Raw genomic sequence first — 27,378 nt, forward strand, 5'->3', positions numbered from 1 at the left:
TAAAAAAGCCATATTAAAAGAACTTGAGACGTAGGTTTAATTTTTGAATTGAAATGACCTGTATAATCCTGATGATTAATCTTGACATGCCTTGTTCCTTCCTACCAAATATACTCCTAACAAATATTGTACTGAGTAATGTTACTTCAAACTAATATTACGCATGTGAATGTATAAAGTAGCGAAATTACCCGTGAGAGTAAAAAAAATACTGTTAGAGTAGGATCTGATTTATATTTAATAGTTGATTTAATTGGAAAGGCAAAACATAAATAAGGAATGCGATAAACTAAATCACACTGCAAATTTCATAAAACTAACCAAGATTAATTCACTTAAATCTAGATAAAAAAAAGCTTACTTATCTTGTTTTGAGAATTTTTCACTCATTAAACGCTAAATGTGTAAGATTATTAAGCTTATTTCAAGAAAATATATATATTTTTTCTTATTTAGTTTTTAAATCTATAATCTAGTAAGAATACATGCAAAACAAGCAGAACAAGTTTTCAGACGTTAAAAATAGGATCCTTTCTTAAAACAAGAATATTTTAGGTACAATAACTTTTTTTTCCTAAAAATAAGAATGTGACATCCATAACATTTTAATATGCATTTATTGAATGCTTAGGCACATAATTTCAAAACCACTACAAATAAGGTAATAAACAGAACCCTTACAATATCCAAATCATCTTTAGTTTTTACTACAATGACATCTTCAAGGTTATATTTTGTCATAACGTACACACAGCTGTTGAAATTGATTGGATAATATGATGTATAGTCAAGAAGTTTTTCAACATCTGTCAGTTCTGTTGCTTGCGCAAGGTTAGGTACAGCAATTTCATATGCAAGAAAATCTCTGTTTAAACCCATTGTTTCATAAACCTGGTATTCAAAGCAATATAACGCACAGTTAACAATGAAAATATTTTTTACAAGCCCAAAGGTGGGAATTGAACCATTTGCAGAGATGATTATCAGAGACCTATCACAAATGTATTTGTTACCATACAGAACAAGCCACTTCACCCTCACTGCATGTTGTACATTGTCCATCCCTAAGAAATCTCTAACTTTTGTTCTGACATGTTCAATATTAGCAACTTCTGAAACAGGACCCAATTCTTTCTCATGTAAAAAAATCGGGTGCTCGGTGCCTGCTTCATTTTGACAACATTCCAATAACTGATTGTGATTTACAAGGGACTTACACACATTCTTAAAGTTCAGTTTGGAAGACCATTGTTTAAAGAAACTGTTTAGACTCAAATCTCATGCACATATGCCTTATAACAGGTCCCAGAGACATCATCTGAGAAGGTAGATGCAGCATGTAATGTTGCTTTGGGATTATATTATTTTCTGGGAAGAGTTGTCTAAATAGCTTGAGATGATCTTCTATCATTTGTTTCAGTTTTAACACAGTTTGTACAGACACAACAGGGGCAAAAAGTATTACAATTTCAATTAAATCCCAAATAATACGGACATAGGGATTTTTCTCTACACTGTCCAAGAGGAATGGCAAAATCTTTATCAATATCAGCATTTGCCCAGATGATTGTTTGAGTTTATTGTCATTTGAGGCTAATGTAGCAACACTTATTGGAGAGGGCTTATCACGCACGTCTACTGAAGAAAAAGGAAATGTCTGCATCGCTGCATTAAACATGTCCAACTCCAACTTTCCAGAGAGAATAAGGTATTTCAACACACACTTAATTTCCATAGGTGCTACACCTTCAAGCATAATGTGCATAATATTCTGTGGCATTTGCTCTATTAGATTAAAACCTGGAAAATCAACCAACTTGCTTTGTCGGTTTATGCCATAGTTTTGAGGGAGGATTTTAAGAATTCAGTGCTAGCCCTTTCGATTTCGATGCACTGCCTAATGTGTCGGTCCATTGTCCTTTTAGTGAAGCTCCTTTCATTAAAGTTTGTTTGCATTTCATCAAACATACACTCACAATGACAACATTTGCTGTATGCAAAACCAACTCCTTCCTTAAAACCTGCAAGCTCATGCTGGGCAAGTGTGTCACCGCACACAGCGTCAACTGCACCAGTTAGGTGAAATTGCCCATTCACAGTATCAATATTTATTCCATTGTACAGCAACTTCAAATCCTGGTCTATTCTAGTTAATATAACATCTACCCCGCACTCATCAATGTCCTTTGCCTTCGCTATTGCAAGGAGTCGGATTGATGCAAGCTTTGACCTAAACTTTGGGTCTATGTTGCCTAAAGTGTAATAAAACATTAGTAATTTATTTACTGCTGCATGTGAGTCCAGTGGATTACAAATTTCAATCTCATCTGAGTACAGTATCACTTGTAAAGCAGATTTCTTTTTAGAAAACAATGGATGGGTTTTGAAAATGCTTCCATCATTAATGTCATATACAAAACTGTCTTTGGGGCAACTTTGTGGACTGGTGTTGAGCATTTCAAATATTTTTGAGTTAGACAACAGCTGTTTAAGACTTTCAATAAGCGGGACATAGTAGAAACACTTGTTTTTGATTGCAAGAACCCTTGATTCTCCCTTTTTAACTCTGCAGGCATACTTGGAAATGATAATCTCCTCAGGTGTGACAGGGTTACAAAGCTCCTGCATTGCTCTGTCCTGCATGTTCGCTGTGGAAAATACGGCAAAAGGATCTTGAAAGTGATCCAGTGTTGATAGAACCTCTTCTTGTAAATGTTCAATGTTGGAATGTCTTTCAAAGACAGTCCTGATGTTCTCTCTTAGGGAACTCAGAAGTGCCACTTGATACTGCTGGACGCCTGAGACAATGTTGTTAACGCTTCTCTGAAAAACATACAATCATGGAAAAAAATTATGTTAAAAAACAAACATAACATCTCAATAAAAAACAAAACATAACAAGGTAGACAACAAAATATCCTTCATCAAATGAATTAATACATTTTAATAATATACTCTCTTTGTTTAGTATAAAAATGATAAAGCGTGTTCTTCATCTTTTCACCAATATAGGCCAAACAAATGAACTAAAAAAATTAACTAGCAGCAGCTATAGATGTATTGGCAAGATATACAATTTGAATTATTAAAACCCGATTTTTTACCTGCATGTGTAAAAATCTGATCGTAAGATCGCAAAATATTTACCTAGGTAATTTATTCTGACTATTGCACATTGTCCTACTTTTGTTCTGAACTTGACTCTACTTTAATTTCTGTGGAACTATGCATAACCACATTTTTTTATACCTGCCATGCTAGTATCAAAATATAAGAATGGCCATGTTTTTATGTTTTTACATCACATTGACATGACTCCAAATATGCCTGGTAAAAAAATAAAAACAAATCTTACCTGAGATAGGTGGCATTGCTCCCGCACACCAATAGCAAATGCAGCAGCACATCTGGCAAGATCCATAGTTGCTCTTCCACTCTACAGAACGGGAAAAAAGTATTATAGTTAGTCCAGCATTACTATTCTGTAAAACCTCAATCAACCAAAGCCAATATTTTAATTTTGTCAATTTGTTCATGCAAGAACCTGTACCTGACGCACGCAACGTTAAGAGGAGATGGAAAAAAGTTCTATGAGCACTGGGTAACCATGGTAACCATGCACTGCACGCCCAACCAACACCGTGTTGATGGTGCACCTCTCTAGACCATTAATAAGGCCACTATAATAAGGCCACTATAATAAGGCCACTATAATAAGGCCACTATAATAAGGCCACTATAATAAGGCCACTATAATAAGGCCACTAAAGGCAAAGGACTGTCTCACCTCAGGAGCGCTCACAGATCTGAGGCTCATCGCAGGCCAGAGCACTCTGTGCGCAGTGACAAACACAGCATACGTACCAATGCAAACATGTAGGCTAGATTTCATACAAATAGCCCGTTTTGGGGGTCTCCAGGAGAATTGTTACGCAAAGACATTTATTTACTAAAGCGTCTCGACTCGAAATAACGGAACAACTGTACTCCGTATTGCGCATCACGAATAAAGTAATCATAAAATCATAAATCGTTACATTACCTGATTCTGACATTGATCTTCCACCTCCACAAAACTTCCCGGTGGCTCCTGTTGCTCCAGCGTTGCAGATGAAGCAGACGCGGTAGATGGCGTGTCCGCTCCGGGTACAGCGCGCACCTGCTCCGCCCCGTACCTTGTTTCGGTACAGTCTGAAAAAACAACTGTACCAAAGTTTTCTCGTCCTATGGCAGCTGCGTTGGATGTGGTGGTCAGCCATCCTCTTGGAGGGTTCCCAGTAGCTAAATAATGCGAATGCGTGCGTCGGAGATGGTAATAAAAGGAGTTGAAAACACGATATTCCTCGGCGCATCCATCCACTCCACAAATGACGCGGAAGTCTGGGCTCCGACCATGTGCAGTATTAATATGACTTAAAAGGGACACACACCTCCAACAGGCCATGATATCCCAAAAGCAGAAAATCACTTTTGTAGATAAATCTGTCGTGTCTTCTTCTCAAATTTGTTTGAATGGAGAATAATCTGCCGCGCTAGGTTTGGACAATACCAACAAACACCGTGGGATTATTAAAATAAGAAGTGACCCGAAAGCGCATACAAAATAAACGACAGAAAAACCATAAATATGTATATCAAGCATGTTTTATAAAAAAATGAACGACATAGATTAATTTAGTTTATTTAATACATTTTGTCAGTGGAACATTCCGGCGGGATCAAGCGGAAGCGATGACTTTGACTTGGTCAAGGCCACTCAATAAATTTTATTTAGTAATGCAGTATTGTTACCATGTTTTATATATTGTACGTCCCATATAATATTATAAAAATTGCATGTATATTTTTGGAGGTCGTAAATTGCAAGGTGGTATGAATTTGTACAAAATCAATGTTACACCCCCATGGCCATTTCCAAATGGTTGTGACCCAGAGCGATCTGCGCATGGATCTTGCGCATCTTGCGTCATCAGTCAGTCGAGAAAAAAATGGTCGATTTGAGAACACGAGGTAAGGTTTTTGTATTTCTCTTTTATATTAGTCAAATAACTAATGCTTTGCAAGAATTGAAAAGTGATACAATTTTGGTCAAATCATGGGTAGAGCTGCAATACAATATTTTTTAAGCATAAATTGTGGCTAATGTAGAAGGCTTACAGATGCTAGTTAGCTTAGCAACTATTGCACTTAGCTAGCTGCGTTGGCGCCACATTGGACCACAGAGTGTCCACACAGCACATTTGTATAAATTAGGTATAATACAGGAGTGAAATTTTCAATGTGTTTAAAGAAAATAAAATTTACTCTTTCATTCTATTTGAAACGTTGGTGGGGTTATTTCTTGGCATGCTAATCAAGTCTTCAAAACGTTGCTTATATCATGTAGCTGAAACTAATGACTCAAATAAAAAGCATTTTAGATATTTGGACTTTGTCAGAAATTGTATTACTTGGTGGCCAATCTTTAGGTTTATTTTAAGTTGTTAGTTTACTTTGGTAATTGAACTAACTTAATTTAATTAATTTAGCATTAATGTTTTCTATAGTAATAATCATGATTCATTTAATTTGTTTGACAGGTGATAAAGCCAGGGAGAAACTGGATGATGTCACAGTATCTATCTTAAAAGGTAACGTAAAGTATATTGTCTTGGTGTCTACATGCTCTACATTGTATGGACAATGTATGTTGTCTTTTTGTCGTAATTAGCTGTCAACATTGATGAGAGCTTGCTTTCAACACTGAGTCGTGATGATCTGAGGGACCTTTTGCTTGGGCCAGAGCATTTCAGAAGAAGGAAACAATTGTGGTCATTATTCAATCCAGAGGTATTTATTATTTTGTTAAAACATTTGGTTCTACAAATGTGCATTATGTTTAGTACTTGCAGTTCATTGTTTGTTTATTTCTGTAACACAGCAAGACCATACTGTTACTGCAAAGCAGGCTTCGATTATCCCTCAGACCACTGCTTCTCCCAATACAACCCCATTGAAGACCCTGCAGCTCCCCTGTCCACCGGAATATGTGGTCTACACCGATACTGAATTGGAGCAGTGCCGAAAGAACTACTGTGACATGGCACGGAAGAGTGTATCATGTCTAAAGAGTTAAGATGCAGGCTGGTGAGGAAGACCATTACAAGTATGGTGTCTCTACTTAGAGCAAGCCCCGGTCAAATGGTCCAATATCCCTCCAAAACCGATGTCACTGCAATGGCTAAAAGAATCGTGGAATACAATAGACAAGGATGACTGCACAAAATATGTATGTATGATTCTTTTTGTTTTTGCTTTTTAGACTAAATGTTGTTCTTTTTGGTGCAACCATGAAAATAATTTACAATTTGTTTCCAGGGGAGCATTAATGCCTACCTGCTAAAAAGATTGCAAAATATAAAATCCCCAGTTAAAAAGCAGGATCCGACACCTGAGAGAGGCCGGCCAAAGAAAAGGCGTATTGACTTCTTGAGTGACAAAGAATTAAATGAGGAAAAGGCAGATTATGATGCTGATTCCAGTGGGACGACCAGTGGGGCATCAACCATTCTGCTTTCACCAGCCAGCAATTCTGATGATGCTTTTAATTCAAATTCATGTAAGTACCCTACAGTATGTAACATACTCCATACACAAAATCTGTTAAACAATATTTTCTTGATAAGCATTATTTGACCATATTTGGATAACTCAAAATGCATTCTTGTCAAACCATATCATTAAGGTAAAACCTGAAGTCAGTTCTTTGGCTAATTTACTGCGCAAACTTCCGCCCTAAATTCTTGCAGTGGAGGATATTTTATCATTTTATTACATTTTTAACAAGTCCTATCAGCTTTCAATAGTAAATTAAAATAATAGTTGACTGAAATGTTCTTTGATTTTTCCATTTTAGTGGAAGAGGATAGTCTGCTGATACAAGTCAGGCACTACAAAACACTCCAGGAAATGTATAGGAAGCCAAAGCCAAACCAAGATGCGGTGTCCCAGTTATTGGATCTTGAGTTTCAGGCCAGAAGGGCATACATTGACTCAAATGCCACCAGAGAGGAGAACAGAGCTGCCCAAATCTTGGAAGCGCATCCATGTTTCAAGGAGCTTCATAATGTAAGTTATAATAAGTCAGATTTGATTTTACTGTTGCACCAAAATAATCTTCTTTTCTCATTTCAGGTTTTGGGTGAGCTACGCAGGATTTTGGACTCATCCAATGATAAATTCCTGGATCAAGTTCGACAGAGATGGGGGGAGTTCTGCTCCAGAGTCCACTTTTATGGGGTGTCTAAAAAAGCAATGAAGCCACCTATGATGATGGAACAAAGTAAGTTTTATTAGTGGCTTTATTTATACCTCAAATTTACTGTATGGAATTTTATTTTTATTTTTTGTTACAGCTGATGCCCACATTGCGTTGGTGAAGGCGCTACCAGCACTCTTTCCCTCTTCAGTGCTTCCGCCCCAAAAAATGGGGTGTGCCAGTGAGGCTTTATTGCACATCCTTAAGGTAAAATGCTTTTTATAGAGTTGCATTAAGAACACACTAACAGTTGACATTTACAACACCCAGATAAAATGTTTTGTTTTTCTGTTTAATAGCCTTCAGAAGACCCATGTTTTTCTACAAAAGAGAACTCTCTCCTGTCCTGTACTACTTTTCGATGGTTGCAAGTGCATCATTGCGGTGGGCAATACACCAGTTGCAACATTAGATAAAGAACAGCTTGTTGAGGGGGTAATTTATCTTATGTCTTATTATTACACTTTCCATCTGACGTACCCCAAATGTGTGGCAACCTTACTGTCATTCAGACAGAAGTACTTCAGGATGCCATTCATGAGAGCGACACCACCTCCTCATACAAAAAAAGCCCTGGCAGAGTGGCGTGATTTCATTGGATAGTAGTGCTGTATTTTGGAGATGGAGGAAGGGGATTTTAGAGTGTCTGTTTTTCTCTTCATTGTTTTTTTGTATTTGTTGAAATTGCAGCTTTGTTCTAAAAGCGTTCACATGCAAGATTTAGGTGAGCAAGTTTAAGGTCTTTGCTTTGTGAATGTTTGTGCCACAAAATGTTTTTGCAACAGTAAATCTGTGTCCATTACAGATGTAATTTTATACTTAGCTATGGCACTGGATTGTTCAAGATTTTGTCAACGTGTACAATATTTTAGAAAATAAAGATATTGACACTCATTTTGAGTTTCTTTTTACTTTTTCTTGAAATAAGCAAATTAAGAATTTAAGATTTATTTGCTAAAATTAAGTATAAATAAAACTAATAATAAGCTTTATATTCTAGTTTTAAGATTTTCTACCTTAATTTGCTGCTTACAATTAGTGTTTTATGCTTAATTTTAGATAATTTAATTTGGATTGTTACTTAGAATAAGTGTTTTTAGCTTATTTTAAGAGTTATACCCACTTAGAAAAAAAGTCTTATTTCAAGAATTCTTGATAAGTAAAATTCACTTACCCCACTGGCAGATAATTTCACTTAATTCAAGTAGATTTTCCCCTAAAACAAGTGTATTTTTCTAGTTTTAAGGTGGTGTAAATTTGCAGTGCATATGAGAAGTGGTGCAAGAAACACAACACAAATGTTCAAATCCTTTCATGTTGTCAACAAGGTTTTGTCACTTTTAGACTTACAGTGAGAAGAAGAACCAACATTTTTACTCAAATCAGAGTCTTTTACTTCAATCCAAATAGTTCTCAAGTAGGAGTGAAAGTATTGTGTCCACCAACTACGCCAACCAGAGGTAAATGTGCCTTAGTACTGTCCACCTCTGGTTCACACACTGTCGATGGGTTTCAAAATGATGAGAAATTAGGACTGTTGCCATAGCAATTAACAATTTTAACTAAATATTGTACCGTTTAATAGTATAAAAAGTCCTCAGAATGTTGCATTTAACAGAAAGCTGAAACCCAATAAGGTCATAATAAAGGCTAGAAAGAGAGCATCACCATGGTAACCTACAGTATCCAACCAACAGTTCCAGCAGCCATGTTTGAACTGTAGAATTCTACTGAAGAACTCGTGCCAACTAACAAGGACATTTTAATCACGAATGTCTCTGAACATTTTATCATTTTAGTTTTTCATATTTGTATATTTTTAATTTTCATGTTATACCAAACTATTGTGAAAAACATACTTTTAGGTGATACATTTATTTCATAGAATAGTAAACAGAATAATGATCAATGGTTGTGTCCATATTGTGTATTGACAAACATTTAACTTTTAATTCTGCATAAAATATAGACCAGAGCGGTGTTTTTTGGGTGAATATTGATCTTCATTTATTCATTAATGTTTTACTGCTTGTTCCCATTAGGAGTTGCTAATTAAAGCGGATATGTGGTTAAATTGAGTTAATAACCTGATTCAACAGTCCTTTTGGAATTAGAAAAATGTCAAACCAAAATTTGTATTAAATTTCTTCTTTCTGTGATATTTTAAGGCCACGACTGTTTTTCCTGGTGTGTGCATGCATGTGTTTAATGTGTGTATTTCTAAACAGTTCAAAATATGAAAATTATTGTGTGTGTTTTCATCCGTTTGCAGTTTTGTCATCAATTATACGTCCCTTCCCCTCTCTGTGTCCTCAGCCTGGAGACTTCCTGAGGATCTACAACCTCCGAGCGATCCCAGGCTCCAGTAAAGTCCCGGGACTGACGGGGACCCAGCCCGTGGAGCTGGGACACCTGGCCTTCCACCTCCACGGCGGGACGGCCTACGGGAGAGGCATCAGGGTCCTGCCCGACAACAGCCCCAATGTGAAGGAGCTCAAGAGGTACGAGGTTCAGACGAGTCGTGTGAGGGCTGCACGATACTGTGATTATGGCTGTTGAGTACTGCAATATTGATATTATTGACATATTTGTACATTTTGTCACAATAGTTTCGAAGAGGCGGGGCAGTTTTGAACAGGAAGTCAATGAATCTGTTTCTGTTCATACACCGTTTAAGAGGAAAATGTAAAGTGGTGATCACTTATGACGTAAACAAATGAAACAAATATAATCATGCCTAGATGTATTATTTAAACTCTGTCCAAATAAAAACTTCACAGAGACAGAACAATACTAAATCAAGGCTCATTTAGATAAAGGCAAAGCGTGAATAAAATCAGCCTTTTTAAAAACCGTAACCTTCACTTGGAGGCGCTCAGTGTTATTGTGGTATATTTAGTTTGTTGCTATATCGATTATTGCGTTAGCCAATATTAAATAGTTATATTTTTGTGATTAAATTGTGCATCACCAATTTTAAATATGGTTCAATTAGCTTAAATGTGCTCAATGTGAAGGGTCCCTGCTGGTTTCCATGTAAATGTTATTGCTTCGATTGATATAAGTTCCCTCAAAAGTCTCTTTTTTATCTTTTCAAACATTTATCGCATTCATTTAAAAAAATAACATAAACCAGAGTTTGACCAGTATTCACACTATGAGTTACATGCTGTAAATAAGTCTATAAGATGATTCATGTTGTAATACACACATGAAAACATCCCATTTCCTCCAAAGCACCTTAGGCCGTTCTCATTAACTGCAGTTGTCTCATGTCAGGGGACGTCTCCAAGCACATAGTGTCCATCTCTGTCCTTATGTTTCCTGCTGACCCACTGTATTAAACCAGTGTGTTCTCTGGGGCTGGAGCTGTCCCTGCCTCTGTTGGCTTCAGGCAGAACTCACACCAGGCCAGGAATGCGTTTAGGTAATCCGCTTCCTTATAGTTTGGCTCAGAGCATTTGACATTTAAAGTGGAACGTATTTATAAAGTTTATTTATGATTACATGTATCTGGCTCTTCGTGTTTTGAGAGTTGTGTTCTCTTAAGCCTTTTCCAGACGGGATTAGTTTTACCTTAGGGTGTCGATCAAATGTAAACGACCCCACGATTTTCACGGGATCAGCAATCTCAGTAATTCACTCGTTCTTATGGCAAACACATTGAAATATGAAACATCATGATACATTAGTTCAACCGGTGTTTCTTCTTTTTTCAACAATTTTAGATTTGTTTTTAGCTTTAGCCGTGCTTTAGGCAGCGTGAGACCTTTCTTTTTGACCACGTCGTTACCATCAGCATCTAAACCTTCCCAAAAGAGCCTCGGTGCTGCTCGGTCCTCGGTTGCCATGACGACGGGGCTGTTCTTCCTGCGTCAAGTTTTTAACCCAGTTTGTTTTTTCTGTCTTTTTTCACTTTTCGATTGTAGAGTAAAACTGTAATTGGATTGGCGAAGGATCCGTTTGAATCGATATTAGCTTCGAGGCACGGAATAAAAACAGCCCAAATCCCAGACAATAACAGACAGACTTTTCACAGACACGGGCGATTGTTTGTTATATATTACCAGTACAATCCACCCGAGGTCTCGAGGTAAACCTGGGCCTCATCGGGGGTTTTTCATGTGACTGTTTTCCCCATAGACTCATTGAGGCGTTTGTGCAAGATGAAGACGACTCTGCCATGATGGAGCTCTGGGGCACTCCACCTGAGTCTGTGGGAACGTGCACGGCGGGTAAGATGACTCTCACGTAGGCATGTCGTGTGGCTCAGCGGTTAACACTTATGCAATCTATGCCTGGGGGGAAAAGGAAACGCAAATCTATTTACATCACAACAATTTTAAATGAACTGAAACCGAACTCTTTTTAAAGCAGCGATGTTCAAACTTTGGCCTCGGAATCAAATGTGGACCTCAGACCAGTTTTTCTTGGCCCAAATGAACCTTTTACTGTATAATGAATGTTATAAATACTCAAAAAACAAATATCTTGATAAAAGACTGACCTGATTTTAACTTCCAAGGTGTAGGAGTAGTAATACTTTAAAACTAAACATTAAAACTATCGTCTCTGAATGATAAAAGTCAGCTCTTCCTCGATTTAGAAGTTCAGATTACCTTCTACAGCTTCATTTTTTACATCTTTCTTGGAGTAGAAGTAATGCTGTTTCTTCTCAAATCAATTATTATCAATGAATTCCACTTGAAATCAACATCAAACTGAACTGACTGTCATGTGGTTGCGGGATTCACAGGTTTGTTAATCAGAACGCCAAACTGTGAAGTAGAAATGACACGTAAACACGCTCTACTGTACATCGCACCATTACAGTATATTTTCACAATCAGAAAGGCAAAAATGAATGAAGCAAGTGTAAATTGAACACAAAAATGCACTGTTTCTATCCTTTTTCTTTTATACAATAAAATGAATCACTAATTATTTCCTCATATTGATCAATCCTAAGTTTAGTTTGATTATAAATGCAAATAAAAAGCTATGTCAATGCTAATTTCCTTAACAAATGTAAACTAGTGTTGAATGGCATAATAAACAACAATAGTCACATTTCTCCCTCTAAACTCTGCTCCAAATCACACACTTTTACTCACTAATTCTTCTCAATTAAAACAAAAAAGCTGATGATTGACCAAAAGAGACGACTCGTTTTGCGGAATTTCGACTGTATTCTTAAAGATGAGACACTTTTTAAATAAAACATCATCAATCATGTGTAAAACGTACTGTAAAATAAAGTGTGACTAACAGTATTGCCTGCTGTTTTTGAACAGAAGGCAATACCATAAGTATTCCTGTTTGTATGAATATGAAATGCTGGAATTAACCAAAAAAAAGCCGTTTATCTATGTATTTATGGCAGCATATGAGTCATGAAGCCCTCGGGTGATTTTTAGGAGGAAGTCACTCTAAACAAAGAGAGAGTGTGCGCGTGTGTGTTTGTGTGTGTGTAAACTGACTTCAGACACACATGGCGGTGAGTGCGGGCCGCGGGGACACTAATCTATTTGCTGTTTGTCTAAAAGCACCACGCTTCACTGGGATCAAATAAAAGAGTCCAGCCCGGAGCTTTTATTTTGGAAACGTCTCGTCTGTTCCCCGCTCCAGGCCCCGGGTAAAACGTCTGCAGGAGATTCACAACACACATAATGTTTGACCTGCTCTTGCTTTGCACCTTAAATGGAATGAATACACAGAGGAATAGCGTTTTTTATCTCGTGTTTTATCCACTGAAGCTGAGATAAAGTCCTCGCACCTTAAGCTGAAGCTGTGAATTGTGTTTGTGATGACATCTACATTAGACACAAAGCACTACATCAAGACAAATATTCATGATTAGTGCGTTTTATTCCAGGAAAAAGTCATCTTATAGTAATGTTTCTCTGGTCTAATTTCAGGTACTTTGCCTGTGTCAGCTGACAGCATCACGGGTAAATAGTATTTATCCTTTTTAATATAAAAGTTGTTATTTTATGTATTTATTGACAAAAGGAACAGTCATGGGAGGCTGGTAAAAATGAATTGTCGAAGTGCAGATGTTTTGGTTTAGTATAAAGAAATCATGGACCCTAACACATATATACATGATATAGTTTCTGTGTCTGGATATGAGTTTAGGATGTTTATAATGAATATACAGTACAGTGAGTAGAGTTCCTCCTGCTCCATCTGAGAGTGTGGCATCATCACATTAAACACACCTTCTTGTATGAACAGAAACGACCTGCAGTCACAACATTGACCCTGTGACCCTGTCTGAGGTCAAAAGGTCAAATGTCGGTCAAGTTCATCACGTCAAAGTCAGGCTGAAGTCCTACGAGCCCCAGAAACTGCACCAGTGCCTCAAACTCTTCTGTGACAAGTGCTCCACCATGTGTGTACAAAGCAACATCGTTTTACCTTCTGGCATGTGATCTGACTTGTAGTTTGTGTTGGAAGGTGGAATGATTCTACCCTCTGTCTCACTGCTCCCAGGCAGGACGTCCCGGATGAGCAGCATGTGTCGGGGGTGTTCTCTGCTGCGCTCAGCGACAGGAGGCCGTGCTCTGCCCCCGTGTGGGCTCTGTCTGGACAGCTGCAGCTGCCCTCTGACCCTGCAGGACCCTCTGACACTGCAGGACCCTCTGACCCTGCAGGACCCTCTGCTCTGAGTCTCTACTTCTCCCCTCAGCTCATGTCACACGGGAAGAACAAGCACCTCATGTTCCTCAAGGGTGAGGGCTTCTTTAAAGGTCCCATATCATGTAAAATCGACTTTTCAGAGCTATTGGTACCTCATATATGTGACCAAAGTGTTTTTTTGGATTGATTCCAGCAGTTTTTAGCGAGAGAACAGTCTCTATCCTTCCCCTCGGATGAGCAGTAACTCACCCCGTGCATATATGCTGTTTCAGCCCATCCTCCAGGAAGCACTCTGTAACTGTAACACCCCCCCCTTCTCTAGAGCTGTGCAATTAATCAACAGTCAATAACGATTATGATTATTGCTCTAGTTGATTACAAATGTTGTGTAATTGAGTAATAAAGATGATTAACATGAACTCATAAGTGCGTTCAAAGCTTGTGTACGTGTTTCCTCGAGTGGAAAAGTTCATATGTTCTCTTCATTGACGTAGTTTGAATAATTGTGATTTCAGTTATCATTCACATTATCTTGGTTATCATTTTTTCCCGTCACTCACGTTTGTATGAATGTGGTTTGTGTGTGATCACGAACTGTTCAGCAAATATAAGAGCAAACACAGTCTTTACAAGTTATATTGTGCCAAATACAGACACAGACATGTAGAAAAATACAGCCCAAATGTGTACAAATATCCTAGAACACTAACAGCAGCTGTGGGCTAATTGCAAGCTCTGCCTGCTACATCCTTTTTCTTTTCTGGGGTAACGCCAGGTCAACAACCGCCAGTAAGACTCAGTTGTGACTCCACTAGAATTAGTTGTGCTCAAAATACACATAGTTGGGCAGAAAAAGAGAAAACCTTGTGTTTCTCATTGAGTCAACAGAGCCAGACCTCGTCCCTAACAGAGAATGAGCTGATAATGAACGTGATTGTCTGTCCTGACACCTGGAAAGCACCATTAAACATGAACGTACCAGTATATTGTCTTTTTAACCCCATTTATGTATTCATTCTTAATATGTGGGGGATATTTTGTCTCTTCCTAGGTGCGAGTCTGGAGCAGGTGAAGAAGCTCTCTGCCAGTTACCTGAACATCGTCCCGGTGCGGTCCTCCGGAGGTCAGCTGGCTCTGCTCGATCTGTCGGCCCCCGTCCTGTTCAGAGGCAGGAGGAGATACTATGGGTAAAGTCTCATCCCGCGTTCCAGGTCCAATTCACCTGGCATATTTCAGTTTCCACCCCCTTTTTTCTGTGTTTTTAGGTGTAAAAAGTGTTCAAACCCTGCTGTGAAGGAGCCCGATGTTGAAGGGGTCGAGGTGGTCTCTGAGAAGTTACTGGCAGAAGGTCAGTTTGAGCCAATGAATTGTCAAAAGTCTTGGTTAATAGTACATTTATTTGCAAACTCACTGCCGTTACACCATAGACCCTTTAGTCACACAATTGTTGCTGTACTTGAAACAGACCCCCATCATACACACACACACACACACACCCACACAAACTACAGACACATACAAACTACAGACACACAAAATGTTAAATAAACATCTAATCCAGGTAATCCAAAGAAAACACACTCATATTTTTCTAATTATGATTTAGTTTAGGGGGATAGCTGTGTAATCGATATTTATTACAGTTTTACACAATTCAAGTTTCATTTTGTCATGAAAAATGTGTTGAAAATTACAGGAAGTATCCAAAATGCAAAGACATTTTTTACACCATTAACGCATTTTTATGACAGTTTAAACAATAATTAAAAAAAATAAAGGTGTCATCCGGTATTAGTCTAACTGTTGTGTAATTGATATAGATTTATACCCTTGTTTACAGTATGGTTGTGAAGAAACAGTATGTCACATCTGGAAGTACAATCATGAACTTCCCCAAAATAGTCAAATTGGAGAAAAATAGGCAATTTTTTTGTCAAATCTTGAATATTTTTGTGTGAAATGTTTAGTCTAACCTGTCACTTAAAGCAATCTGGACATATTTAGGGCACATTGCACCATTTCAAGCCCTTGTTCCCAGAGAACACTTGTGACTATGTTGTTGCTGGTTGTAGCCCTGGGTGTGGAGCTGCTCCGGTACGTGCTGCTGCTGAGGCTGCAGCTGCACGACTCCTCTGCCTCCCTGGACGTCCTGTTGTGGAGAGACGCAGTGAGTCGCATCACTTTGAGCCCACTTTACTCTTGATACCATCATCTGAGAGGGGCTTGTACTGCTGGAGGAATGACTGCGAGCTTTTAGTGAAATGCAGATCAGGAAACAGCAGGAGTCACAGAATCTGCCAAACTGCGATAAAATGGCTGGAGATTTGTAAAAGTATAAAGAGGATGTTTACCTCTTTCTTTCAACATGGAACTAAAAATGCATTGCTAAATATATCAACAGTGAGCTATTTTTTTTTTTTTTTTTTTTTTTTTAATCAAGTAAATATATTTTAAGGCAAGGCAAGTTTATTTGTAGAGCACATTTCATACACAAGGCAATTCAAAGTGCTTCACACAGCAGGAAAAATGCATTCAAATCACAAAGAAATTACAGAAACAGAACTACAATAAAATTAACTAAATTAAAAATTATCAATCCAACTGATTTTCTAAACTAATAAAATCACAAACAAAAGAGAAGAGTGCAAAGATAAAAATTAACTACAATAAAATTAACTAAATTAAAAATTATCAATCCAACTGATTTTCTAAACTAATAAAATCTCAAACAAAAGAGAAGAGTGCAAAGAAAAAATCCTTTCAGTCATATGACCAGCTAAACAAAACTGTTTTTAGCTTAGATTTGAACATTGTCAGAGTAGAAGCCTGTCTCACATCTTCAGGAAGACTGTTCCAGATTTTAGCTGCATAAAACTGAAACGCAGATTCCCCATGTTTTGTCCTGACTCTGGGCACCAGCAGGAGGCCGGTCCCTGAGGTCCTCAGAGTCCGAGATGGTTCATATGGCACTAACATGTCTGAGATGTACTTTGGTGCTAGGCCATGGAGAGACTTGTACACAAGCAGAGCTGCTTTAAAGTCTATTCTCTGAGCCACAGGGGGCAGTGCAGAGACCTGAGAACAGGACTAATGTGATCATACTTCCTGGTTCTAGTCAGGACCCGAGCAGCAGCGTTCTGGACGTACTGCAGCTGTTTTACAACTCGTTTGGAGAGACCAGTGAGCAGGCCGTTACAGTAGTCTAATCTACTGGAGACAAACGCGTGGATAAGTCTCTCTAAATCTAGTTTTGACACTATATTTTTGATTTTGGCAATGTTTTTTAGATGGTAAAAAGCTGCTGATGTTATTGATTTGACGTGGCAATTAAAGTTCAAGTCTGAGTCCATTATTACCCCCAGATTTCTAATTTGGTTTGTAGGTTTTAGTGCGAGACTCTGGAGGTGACCGCTAACACTTTCTCTTTGTTTCTGTGGGCCAAAAACGATTATTTCAGTCTTGTCTGAGTTCAGCTGGAGAAAGTTGTTTTGCATCCACAAACTGATCTGTTGGATGCAGTGACAGAGTGAATCTACTGGTCCATAGTCACCTGCCGACAGTGAAACATAGATCTGAGTGTCCTCTCCATAATTGTGATAGGACACATTTTCACTGCGTATCAACTGACCCAACGGCAGCATGTAGAGGTTGAACAGAAGGGGACCCAGGACTGACCCTTGGGGCACTCCACAGGTCAGGGTCATGTGGTCTGAGACACAGCTACCAATTTCAACAAAGTACTTCCTGTCTTCCAGATAGGACCTTAACCAGTTTAGGGCAGTGCCAGTGATGCCCACCCAGTCCTCTAGTCTCTGTAAGAGGATCCCATGATCGACAGTGTCAAAAGCAGCACTCAGATCTAACAGAATTAAGACTGAGGCTTTGCCCGTGTCAGTGTTCAGGCGGATGTCATTTGTCACCTTGACAAGAGCAGTCTCAGTGCTGTGATGAGGTCTAAAACCTGACTGAAAAACATCAAATGAGTTGTTTATTAAGAGGAAATCTGTGAGCTGTTGGTAAACGAACTGATTCAAATAAGTCTGTTTTTTTTATCAATGTTGAAATGCATCTATGTTTTTAGGGAACACATTGTTGGGATTGTCTAAACCTGTGTGGAGGTTATGACTGATCTTGAATATTTTGAAAGAGATTAGTAATATTAATGGGATTTTCTTGGTTAAAAAAAGGTTAAAAAAATGATCATAATTATTATTATTACATTACATTATTATTTTTATTTTATCTTTATTTCCATTCCCTATTAAGATATGAGAGGACCTGTTTACAGGAGTTTTTGTTGATAAGAGTTTTTGTTTTTGTTCATAAGAGTTCTTCTATTAAGAGATTTTGAAACTTCCTATAAGTTATCTGTCCTTTCCCCCTGTATCTACTGCATTGTAACACCAAAATGTCCCCATGTGTGGACAATAAAGGCATATCTTATCTTAACATGCCAAGCTAAGCAAACATGTTAAATGACATAAACTACTTTTATGTCTCTTTTCATCACCAGGAGTGTTTCTTCAACGTGTCTGCAGCCGACGTAGCGTCCAATCAGGAAGCTCAGGACCACATCAGTCAGACCATGTCCTCCCTGTGTCCACCAGGGGGCAGCACAGGTACGTGTTACACAGGGACATGTTTGTGAGACTTCAGGGACACTCATTTGAACGTGTGTCCCCAGCGCGGCGCCCGTGGCTGGACGTGTGTCTTGTGTCTTATCAAGCTAAAGACGAGGACGGCAGTGACCAGACGGTTTATCAGATCTGCCACACCACACTCTCCAAAGCCACGCCCGAGCCTGACCCCGCGTGACCTCCGCTTAGAGGTCAAAGGTTTCACTTGTAAAAAGAAATGTAAAAACGTCTGAGGTTTTTAATTGTGATAATATCCTTTTAATGCTATGTTTGTATGAATAAAATCGTTTTTTTTTAACTGGTTTGTGTGTTTGAAACAGTTTTTAATTAATGCTTTGTGTGATTTAATTGAATACTTGACAGTATTCAATTAAATCTTCATAGTTTTTGCTTAGGAAGTATTCTCAATTTCGTGTTTACTGCAACAGCCTTCATTAACGTACTTATACATATTCACTAATACTTGAATGTTACTGTATAAACCTTTTAAAACGCCATCAGAATGTTCAAAATGTAATAGAGCTAAACTGGAAGCTAGATAAAGTCGACCATTAAACACTTTCAACATTAACTGACATCAAATCTAAATAGTACAGATTTTACTTTTTGAATTTAAACAGTAGAAAGTTTGCTTTTTTGTTACAAAAGATGGGCCAAAATATATATTTTTTTAGCCTTACAATGGTGTATAAGCTTCACCAAAACTATAATTACTGGTAAAGTATGTAATATTCCTGAAGGTAAAATTCAAAAAGATTGTGTGGTCAAAATGTCTGCCTATTCAAATAAGTGTCTATTATAATCAACTATTAAATCAACAAAGTGTAATGCATTAAAACCAGACACTGATATCACTCATATCTCACCATCCACTCAATAAAAAGTGTGGTTTATGCATTTTTAAATTTGTAAATCACATCTTTCACTTCACGATTGACTCCAGTTGCTTCCATTCCAGAATTTAGAAAGTATTTATTTACAAACCTAAAAAATCAAAGGCTTCAAGCTTGAGAAAGAAGTGAATAATGGAGTTTGACATGAGTCTCCTCCCACTCATCCTCCCACTGCGCGCGCGCTAAAGACGCTCCTCTGTCCTCTGTCCTCTGTCCTCTGCGCGTCCCTCTGGTCACAGCTGTACCACAGAAGGATTCACGTTCTACCACTGTCCACACGGATGTATGGAGAGTCTGGATTTATACAATCTATGGAACCAAACTTACTTTTCTTTTTTTTAACGTAATGACTGGAAACGAGATACGCCAAAACTCCCACACATTCGTCTGCGTCTGCTCTTTCTCCCCCTCACCACTTTGACTGATAATGTAAGTGTCATTGTACCATCTTCACACGGGGTTTGTCCTGACCCGCGCCATGCTGTACGTAATCATCCTTACACTTGTGTCTCTGTGGCTGCGCGGAGACGCCCTAACGGGACGTCCGGGCGCACACGCAAACGAGCGCGACCCTTCCACCGGTCACATCCCGGAATGGGGCAGTGTCAGCGGGGAGCACGCGCCGGAAGAGCGTGGAGCCACTGTCCGGGTCACGACCACCGATCGGGGCGACATTGTGAGCCACACGAGAGTCCGAAAGTCCGTGCGTAGAAGTGGGATCGTGGGAAAAGACGCATTACGCACGGCCCACAGCAACGACGGCGACGATAGCAACGACAGCGCACCACAGAAAGTTGTATTCACTGCACAATCTGAGAACCACGTTGCATTTGCGAATGATGAGAAGCGATTGTCTAACTCTAGTAAAAGAAGTTTGCAGCGAAGAAGCCGCAAGAAGCGAAAAGAGCCGCGCGCGCCTGTTGCCATGGCGCAGGAGATGGACGCGCCTGTTGCCATGGCGCAGGAGATGGACGCGCCTTTCCCCTTCAACGCCAGCGATTACGAGGACTTCCCGGACAGCACCCCTCTGGCCCCGGTGAGCCTCAGACCCAGGAGGAAGCTGCACAAGAACCCGTTTTACCCCGTGACCGCGGCCACGTACGGGGCCTGCGCGGTGCTGGTGGCGGCCGGGCTCATCCTCGGCCTCGGGGTCCTCGGGAACGTGTCGCTGATGTGCATCGTGTGCCACAACTACTACATGAGGAGCATCTCCAACTCGCTGCTCGCCAACCTCGCGCTCTGGGACTTCGTGGTGGTCTTCTTCTGCCTCCCGCTGGTGGTCTTCCACGAGCTGACCCAGGACTGGCTGCTGGGGGAGTTCTCGTGCAGGATCATCCCGTATTTGGAGGTGAGTGTGGAGGCTGTGGAGGGGCTGATGTTTGGATGACGCGCAGTTCAGTTATACACAGACCGTTACTTCGATTCTGGAGCCCAGAAACTAGACTTCCTGTCTCGGTGAACACTAACATTGTTATTGATCGTCATCATGGTAATTTGTTATTGAAATAAATGAAGAAATTATAATAATAACCCCTAACCCCTAACCTTAACCCCTAACCCCTAACCTTAACCCTAACTCCTAACCCTAACTCCTAACTCCTAACCCTAACCCCTAACTCCTAACCCTAACCCTACCCCTAACCTTAACCTTAACCCTAACTCCTAACTCCTAACTCCTAACTCCTAACCCTTAACCCTAACTCCTAACCCTAACTCCTAACCCTAACCTTAACCCCTACTTTGTCCGGTTAAAACTAGTTTATGCCATGGCTCTGTATTAGCAAGAGTGTAGCCAACTCATCCCAAAACAAACTAGACTGTGCAATCTATAAGTTTAAAATGTTTAAACCCGAAAAAAATGTTGTTGGGTCAAAGCAGAAGTCGAACTCAGGATTTCATACATCCAAGTCTGTGTCTCTAACCGCTGATGTCATTTAAACAAAAGAACACGTTTGCACAGTTTCCTTACATTACAAACTTATCACCAAATATGGACTTCATTTGTCACAGTTTGTGTTTTTCCCCAGGTATTAAGTATTAAACTACAACAAACATGAACCATGCTTTTATTATTGTAGAAAAATGGCAATGTGACATGTGGTAATCCTACATGCTATGTGGGGTGTGGGCGGGGATAGGGGGTAGGTGGATACTGAGCACGCGAGCCTCAGTTGCAGGACAGTACAGGATTAACAGGCATGAATCAATCAAAATGCAATAAATTGAGGGAACACACGTCACTTACTAGTACTATTATGATCTACTTTCATTTTTACATTTACAGCTTTGTTTGTTTAGCCCACTTTTTGGACCCAACCGTGTGAAAAGTACTTTATCTTACCTGCGCCTTAACAAACCTCCTCAGAATGAGTCACACAAACCTTCAATGTCACACAACAGGGAAATTACATCCTGATAAACTTTAGACAATCTTTCTGTCAATGTGAAGTCATAACCAACACTCAAATAAGAATACATGTATTACTCAAGTAGAACTATTACTGTTATTATTAAACTAGGCATAACATCTGATTTATAATTTTAAGTTACTGCGATTGGAAGGAAAATATGAATAAATGAAGCCCACAATCTTGCATTTCAGAGGATCGTGCGCAAAATTGAGAAAAAGTAAATAAGCGAATCCACTCACGTAATATTGACAACATGAAGTTTATTTTGTCATTCTGGATTTACAGTGGGAAGAGGAACCATAACGTTTACTTAAGTACTGTTCTTTCAATTAAAATATACTCGAGTAAAGAGTGTGGTGCTTGGAAACTACTCTGAGAAGTACAGTGTGTATACAAAGTTACTCAAATAATGTAAAAGTAGTTGTACTCTACCACCACTGCCTACTTCCTTTGAAACAACCCTTTTCCAACAGATTGTTTAACATTCTCCTCCAACTAAATCTGATTTAATGTCAGTAAAATTGTCCTTAATCTTCAGCCTCCTGGAGGATTAGACGTGGCCTTCCCTCAGAGACGGTCCAGTAAAAGAGCTTTAGAGGAGGCTGGATGTTTAGGGGGAAACAGACTTTGGGCTGTAAGACTCTGTCCAAAACATTTAGAGACTTAGCATCAAATCTGTCCAATTTAGCCAAAGTCAATTGTACAATTAGTGTAACATTGTAATTGTTAAAGTTCTTATGCTACTACTGCCACTACCACAGTTTACTGCACAGTTACAGCTACTACTATTACTACAAATATAAATACACTGCGCCTAAAAGGTTTTCTTCATGTATTTTTAAAAACAGCAATAGTGTTTTAATACAGAATACAATTATATCAGTTGCAGCCGGTGCATTTAGACAAGACACTGTTTACTGAGCAGTGTCTGGTATTATACTTTGAGTACTGATATGTAGGATTACTCACTGCTTAAGGAAAAACCACTCTGCTTTTAAAATATTTGGATTAGTGTTTGATGATAGAAAGTGTCTTCGCTGCATCGATGTTGTCTTTGTCTCAAACCACTAAGTGCAGCGATGTCTCTGGTTTAAAAGGCCGTAATCTGACCAAAAACAGGCGGAGGATTAGACCTAATGGGACCGTCCCACCCCCAACACTTAGAGGTCACTGCATTAACCCACATCACTTTTGGACACAATCAAAATGGTCACGATCGGCGCTTTGATAGTGGAGCGGCTTAAGAGTTGACAATGTACTGTATATACTGTATATACTGTATATACTGTGTATATGTAAGTGCATAAATATGACTTTCTACCTGTATTTGAAGGATTACACTTCAAGTTTACAGTCATGTAACATCAAATTCCATCATTTAATCACAGCATCGTATTGATTCTTCTTTAGAAACGGTCTAATCTATGGGTCACTGACAGAGAATGACCCCCTGATGATAGTTCTGAGACCCCCTTTTAGGTCCTGACCCACCAGCAGACTTTATGGATGGATTATTTTAGGAAATGGATTATTATGATTGTATTAGATTGCAGTTATTTGTTTGGACAGCTTCCAAATCAATTTCATTCATATTTTGGAGTGATTCAAGTTCATCCCGTCTTGTGCTGAGTCTTTAATTGTGGCCTGTTTTCCAAATACAAGCATCAGCACGTCTTTTGTAACAGTGAAACATGTTGTCACGATATCTTAGCAGCAACGTTGTTACGAGTTACAATTAAAATGTACAAATCCGTGCAGTGGTAACATTATGTCTCAAGAGAGAAAAACATTCTCAAGATCAAGGCCACAGATGGGTTTAATATAACTCCTGAAAGGCCTTTATTATTATTAGATCTGTCCTATTTTATAAAGTTGCTACGTCGTGAAATACTGGGGCCATTTGTGCACATTTGGTTAATATAGTTTAATCTAAGAATGAACGATTATTTTGGTAATTTATTTGTCCAGCAAATTTTCTTTCAATTAGTTGTTTAGTACATAAAATGTCTGTGAATATGATATTTATACTCAATTTTACCCCAATAGAGCTGAACTGAGGACATCCTGGTGGAGATTATGTGCAGATGGAAGGGTTTTCATCACAAACACAAAATTGACACATTTCTCATGTCATTTTTATGTGATTCTTGCTCAATTAATGTCACGTTTTGGAGTCTGTGTATTTCTGTAATCGATCAGTTGCGATTAATCAATTCACTTTTTCCAGCCCTAAATTAATCTTAAATTTACATCAAGAGCTCAGAATATTTTACTCAAATTCACCATAAAAGAAGTCTAAATAACAACCGCCAGCTATTGTTTTATGCCTGATTTAAACCACCTAGCACCCTCGACCCAAATGGCGTATTGTCTTATCCATAAACCAACTTACGTATATCCCGAACATTGCAAATACATGCGTTCGCACATCCGGGAACTTGTGCAGTGGCAACCGAGTCCGCCATTTTGAAAGGGGCACAACAGCACGTCTACTACATTCGAAATCCAGGAAATATAAGGCCAAAATGCCCAAAACCTGCTTAATCTGTCAGGACATCGCTCTGTTGACTGACCAAGAAATGATAGCTTTGTCGTGTACCTTAGTTTGCCGTTATCGTCTAAAGAATCAAAGTATTCGTAGCTCATTGTGCCGTAGAAAAGGATGCAGTCGCGTTGGTTTTTATATATCGCGTTCCCCTTTTAAAATGGCCGCTATGGGGAGGTCCCGGCTGTATGACGTCACCGCCAACGCATGTATAAGTCATGTGTCTGCTCACTATCGCCCCCTCTGTGCAGGTCGCCTCTTTGGGAGTCACCACCTTCACGCTCTGCGCTCTTTGCATCGACCGTTTCCGCGCCGCCAACAACGTGCAGAACTACTACGAGATGATCGAGAACTGGGCCTCCACCACCGCCAAGCTGGCCGTCATCTGGATCGGGGCCCTCCTCTTGGCCCTGCCCGAGTTACTCATCCGACAGCTGGTCATCGAAGAGTCCGACCTGCCCGAGGTCACCGCCCCGTGCGAGCGCTGCGTCGTCCGCATCTCCACGGACCTCCCCGACACCTTGTACGTCCTGGGTCTGACGTACAGCAGCGCCAGGCTCTGGTGGTACTTCGGTTGCTATTTCTGCTTGCCGACGCTTTTCACCATCTTCTGTTCGCTGGCGACGGCGCATAAAATTCGCCAAGCTGAGCGCAGCAACGACAGGGGAAGCAAGAAGCAGATCCAGCTGGAGAGCCAGATGAACTGCGCCGTGGTGGCCTTGGCGATCGTTTACGGCTTTTGCATCATCCCCGAGAACATCTGCAACATCTTGAGCACGTACATGGCTGCCGGGATCCCTCGTAGGACTTTGGAGATATTGAAACTGATCAGCCAGTTGTTGCTGTTTTGTAAATCCGCTGTCACGCCGGTGTTGTTGTTCTGCCTGTGCCAACCGTTTACGAGGGCGATCCTGGACTGCTGCTGCTGCTGTTTGGAGGACTGCGGTCCAGAGAGATCTCCGGCGACGACCAGCGACAACAACGGAACCACGACTGAACTCGAACTGTCTCCGTACAACACGATTCGAGGAGACGCACCTTCTTCTACGGCAGCTTATTCCACTGTCGGGACGCACTGTTGAGGACGGGCGAGGAATGGGATAGAATTGACTTGAATATGCGTCGCTCGATCTGTTTACAGGGATTATGAATGAAATCGCACATTTTTCTAGATAACATAATTTATTTTGTGTTTTTCATTAACTCACTTGAATTGATGTGTTCTTTCTCATTCAACACGCCAAATGGTCACCGCACTGAGAAATGTCCGATGTATGTTGTAGAGAATTGTTTTGTGCTGAGACACGATCACATTTTCAAACTTTCCGTCAAATGTAAAGCACTTACCCAGTTCTGGTGTTAAAACAGATGAAGCTTATCGCTGCTCGAAGTCGTTTTATAGGAAGTATTTTTGAATGAATGGATGTATCAAATGTATAGTAATATATTGAGAATGTTAATGCTGCAGATTTAGCCATTGTAGTGAATCAGTTTTTTTGTTTTTTTGTTTTTATTGTATCACGTTACAGATGAACTGAGCGTTTGTCACAACAGATTCAAATTACTTTATTAAAAATATGTCAACATGAAAACAAATCTGTGATTATGTCGTTACTAATACCAGGAAACAAACTTATTTCTACAGGAAAGCAGTTATGACAAGTTCAAAAAGTAGACGGACCTACCAAACTGTTTTTATCTCACAGTGAAGGAGCAGCAGCTCTAATCCAAGCTTCTCATAGGTGACAAGTTCCACAATCTCTACATCTTTTACCAGTCTAATGGTTGAATGCATTTCCCAGTTTCCCAGTACTTAAGAGATATTACCATAAGCGTCATAAAGTCTAACAATATATATAATAACCGCTAATCGCTCCAACTCATTTCTTTCGTATAAATGTTTCCAAAATACACATCGCTAGCTGCAGTTGACTTTACAAGCCACTTTCTGGATCTCTTTCCTCTTGGCCCTTATTTGACAGTGGCCATAAACTCCACAACAGACATCTTATTTCAGCAGAAAGATCTTTGTGCAGCTGAGACAGAAACAAAGAGAGCGAGCAGCTGAAGAAAAGGGGCAGAGCCGGCTCACACTGAGAGCTTTGTGTCTGCAGACGACTAGTGTCCTTAACCCCCTCAATCAATATCCTCTCAACCAACTCGACACCATGTTTTCATCGTGAACCAGACCCGTGTTTGCTGAGTCATGTTCAAGAATGGGTGTCTTAAAGGTGAACAGGGTCACTTTTCTGGTGGAAGGTCTGGCAAATGTGCACATTTTTGGAATAATATATATTTAACCAGAATAGTCCCAATGAGATTTCGATTCTTTGACCTGAAACCAGAATAGTCGGAGGAAACTGTTGCCAAGAATGTTCCATAGCATGGCAACAAAGCAACAGCGCGAGGCCAGGTTTGGGGTCAGATTTGGGGTCATGTACTGAAAGCCTCTTCATAGTTAGAATGCATATTTTTCAAGGTATTTTGGAGCAATAAAAACACCTTTAATGAACAATTGCATGATCCAAGTTGAGTGCAATACAGTGGGACATTCACCTTAAAGAAAGATTAATTATTTAGCAAATGTTATGGATTCACAGACTCCCACTGTTGCTGTGGGTGTGTGTTGTGGTTTGGGTGGAAGGGTGAAGATAAGATAAGATATTCCTTTATTGTCCCACATGGGGAAATTTCATTGGTGCAACGCAGGTAGATACAGAGGTAGATACAGAAGAACAGATCACTTATAGGAAGTCTGAAAAACACTTTCAGTAGAAGATCTTCTACAAATAAAAACTCCCATAGACAAATAAATAAATACATAAATACAAAAAATACCATTGCATGTGATCACGACAGTAATTGCACATGAATATGTGTCACGACAGCACATAGATTGCACATGCATTTCACAGTAATTGCACATATGACAGAATTGCACATCAGTATTAGG

At 39.5% G+C, this 27,378-nt stretch overlaps 2 protein-coding genes across 3 annotated transcripts in view; both read left to right on the forward strand.

The window, feature by feature from the left end:
- Nucleotides 1–18,806, forward strand: part of pot1 (protection of telomeres 1 homolog) — an 89,647-nt gene extending 70,841 nt beyond the window's left edge. The window contains exons 12-22 of one of the 2 annotated variants that reach the window (XM_072435557.1): nucleotides 9,614–9,798; nucleotides 11,441–11,532; nucleotides 13,216–13,248; nucleotides 13,535–13,691; nucleotides 13,793–13,901; nucleotides 13,938–14,031; nucleotides 14,991–15,126; nucleotides 15,205–15,287; nucleotides 16,012–16,106; nucleotides 18,453–18,558; nucleotides 18,624–18,806. In XM_072435557.1, coding sequence (XP_072291658.1) covers nucleotides 9,614–9,798; nucleotides 11,441–11,532; nucleotides 13,216–13,248; nucleotides 13,535–13,691; nucleotides 13,793–13,901; nucleotides 13,938–14,031; nucleotides 14,991–15,126; nucleotides 15,205–15,287; nucleotides 16,012–16,106; nucleotides 18,453–18,558; nucleotides 18,624–18,754 — 1,221 coding nt within the window. In that variant the 3' untranslated portion in view covers nucleotides 18,755–18,806. Of the gene's footprint in view, nucleotides 1–9,613; nucleotides 9,799–11,440; nucleotides 11,533–13,215; nucleotides 13,249–13,534; nucleotides 13,692–13,792; nucleotides 14,032–14,990; nucleotides 15,127–15,204; nucleotides 15,288–16,011; nucleotides 16,107–18,452; nucleotides 18,559–18,623 lie in introns of both variants that reach the window. The other variant, XM_072435556.1, reaches the window with a different exon arrangement.
- A 1,141-nt stretch (nucleotides 18,807–19,947) lies between these two features.
- Nucleotides 19,948–25,532, forward strand: gpr37a (G protein-coupled receptor 37a). The gene is made up of 2 exons (XM_072435535.1): nucleotides 19,948–20,817; nucleotides 24,677–25,532. Exons 1-2 carry the CDS (start codon nucleotides 19,948–19,950, stop codon nucleotides 25,505–25,507), a joined length of 1,701 nt encoding a protein of 566 aa, XP_072291636.1. The 3' UTR covers nucleotides 25,508–25,532.
- Nucleotides 25,533–27,378: the final 1,846 nt, after the last annotated feature.

This window comes from Eucyclogobius newberryi, unplaced genomic scaffold (genome assembly GCF_026437365.1).
Source record: "Eucyclogobius newberryi isolate DKJ021-1_F unplaced genomic scaffold, fEucNew1.0.hap1 SCAF_7, whole genome shotgun sequence".
Classification (NCBI taxonomy): Eukaryota; Metazoa; Chordata; class Actinopteri; order Gobiiformes; family Gobiidae; genus Eucyclogobius; species Eucyclogobius newberryi.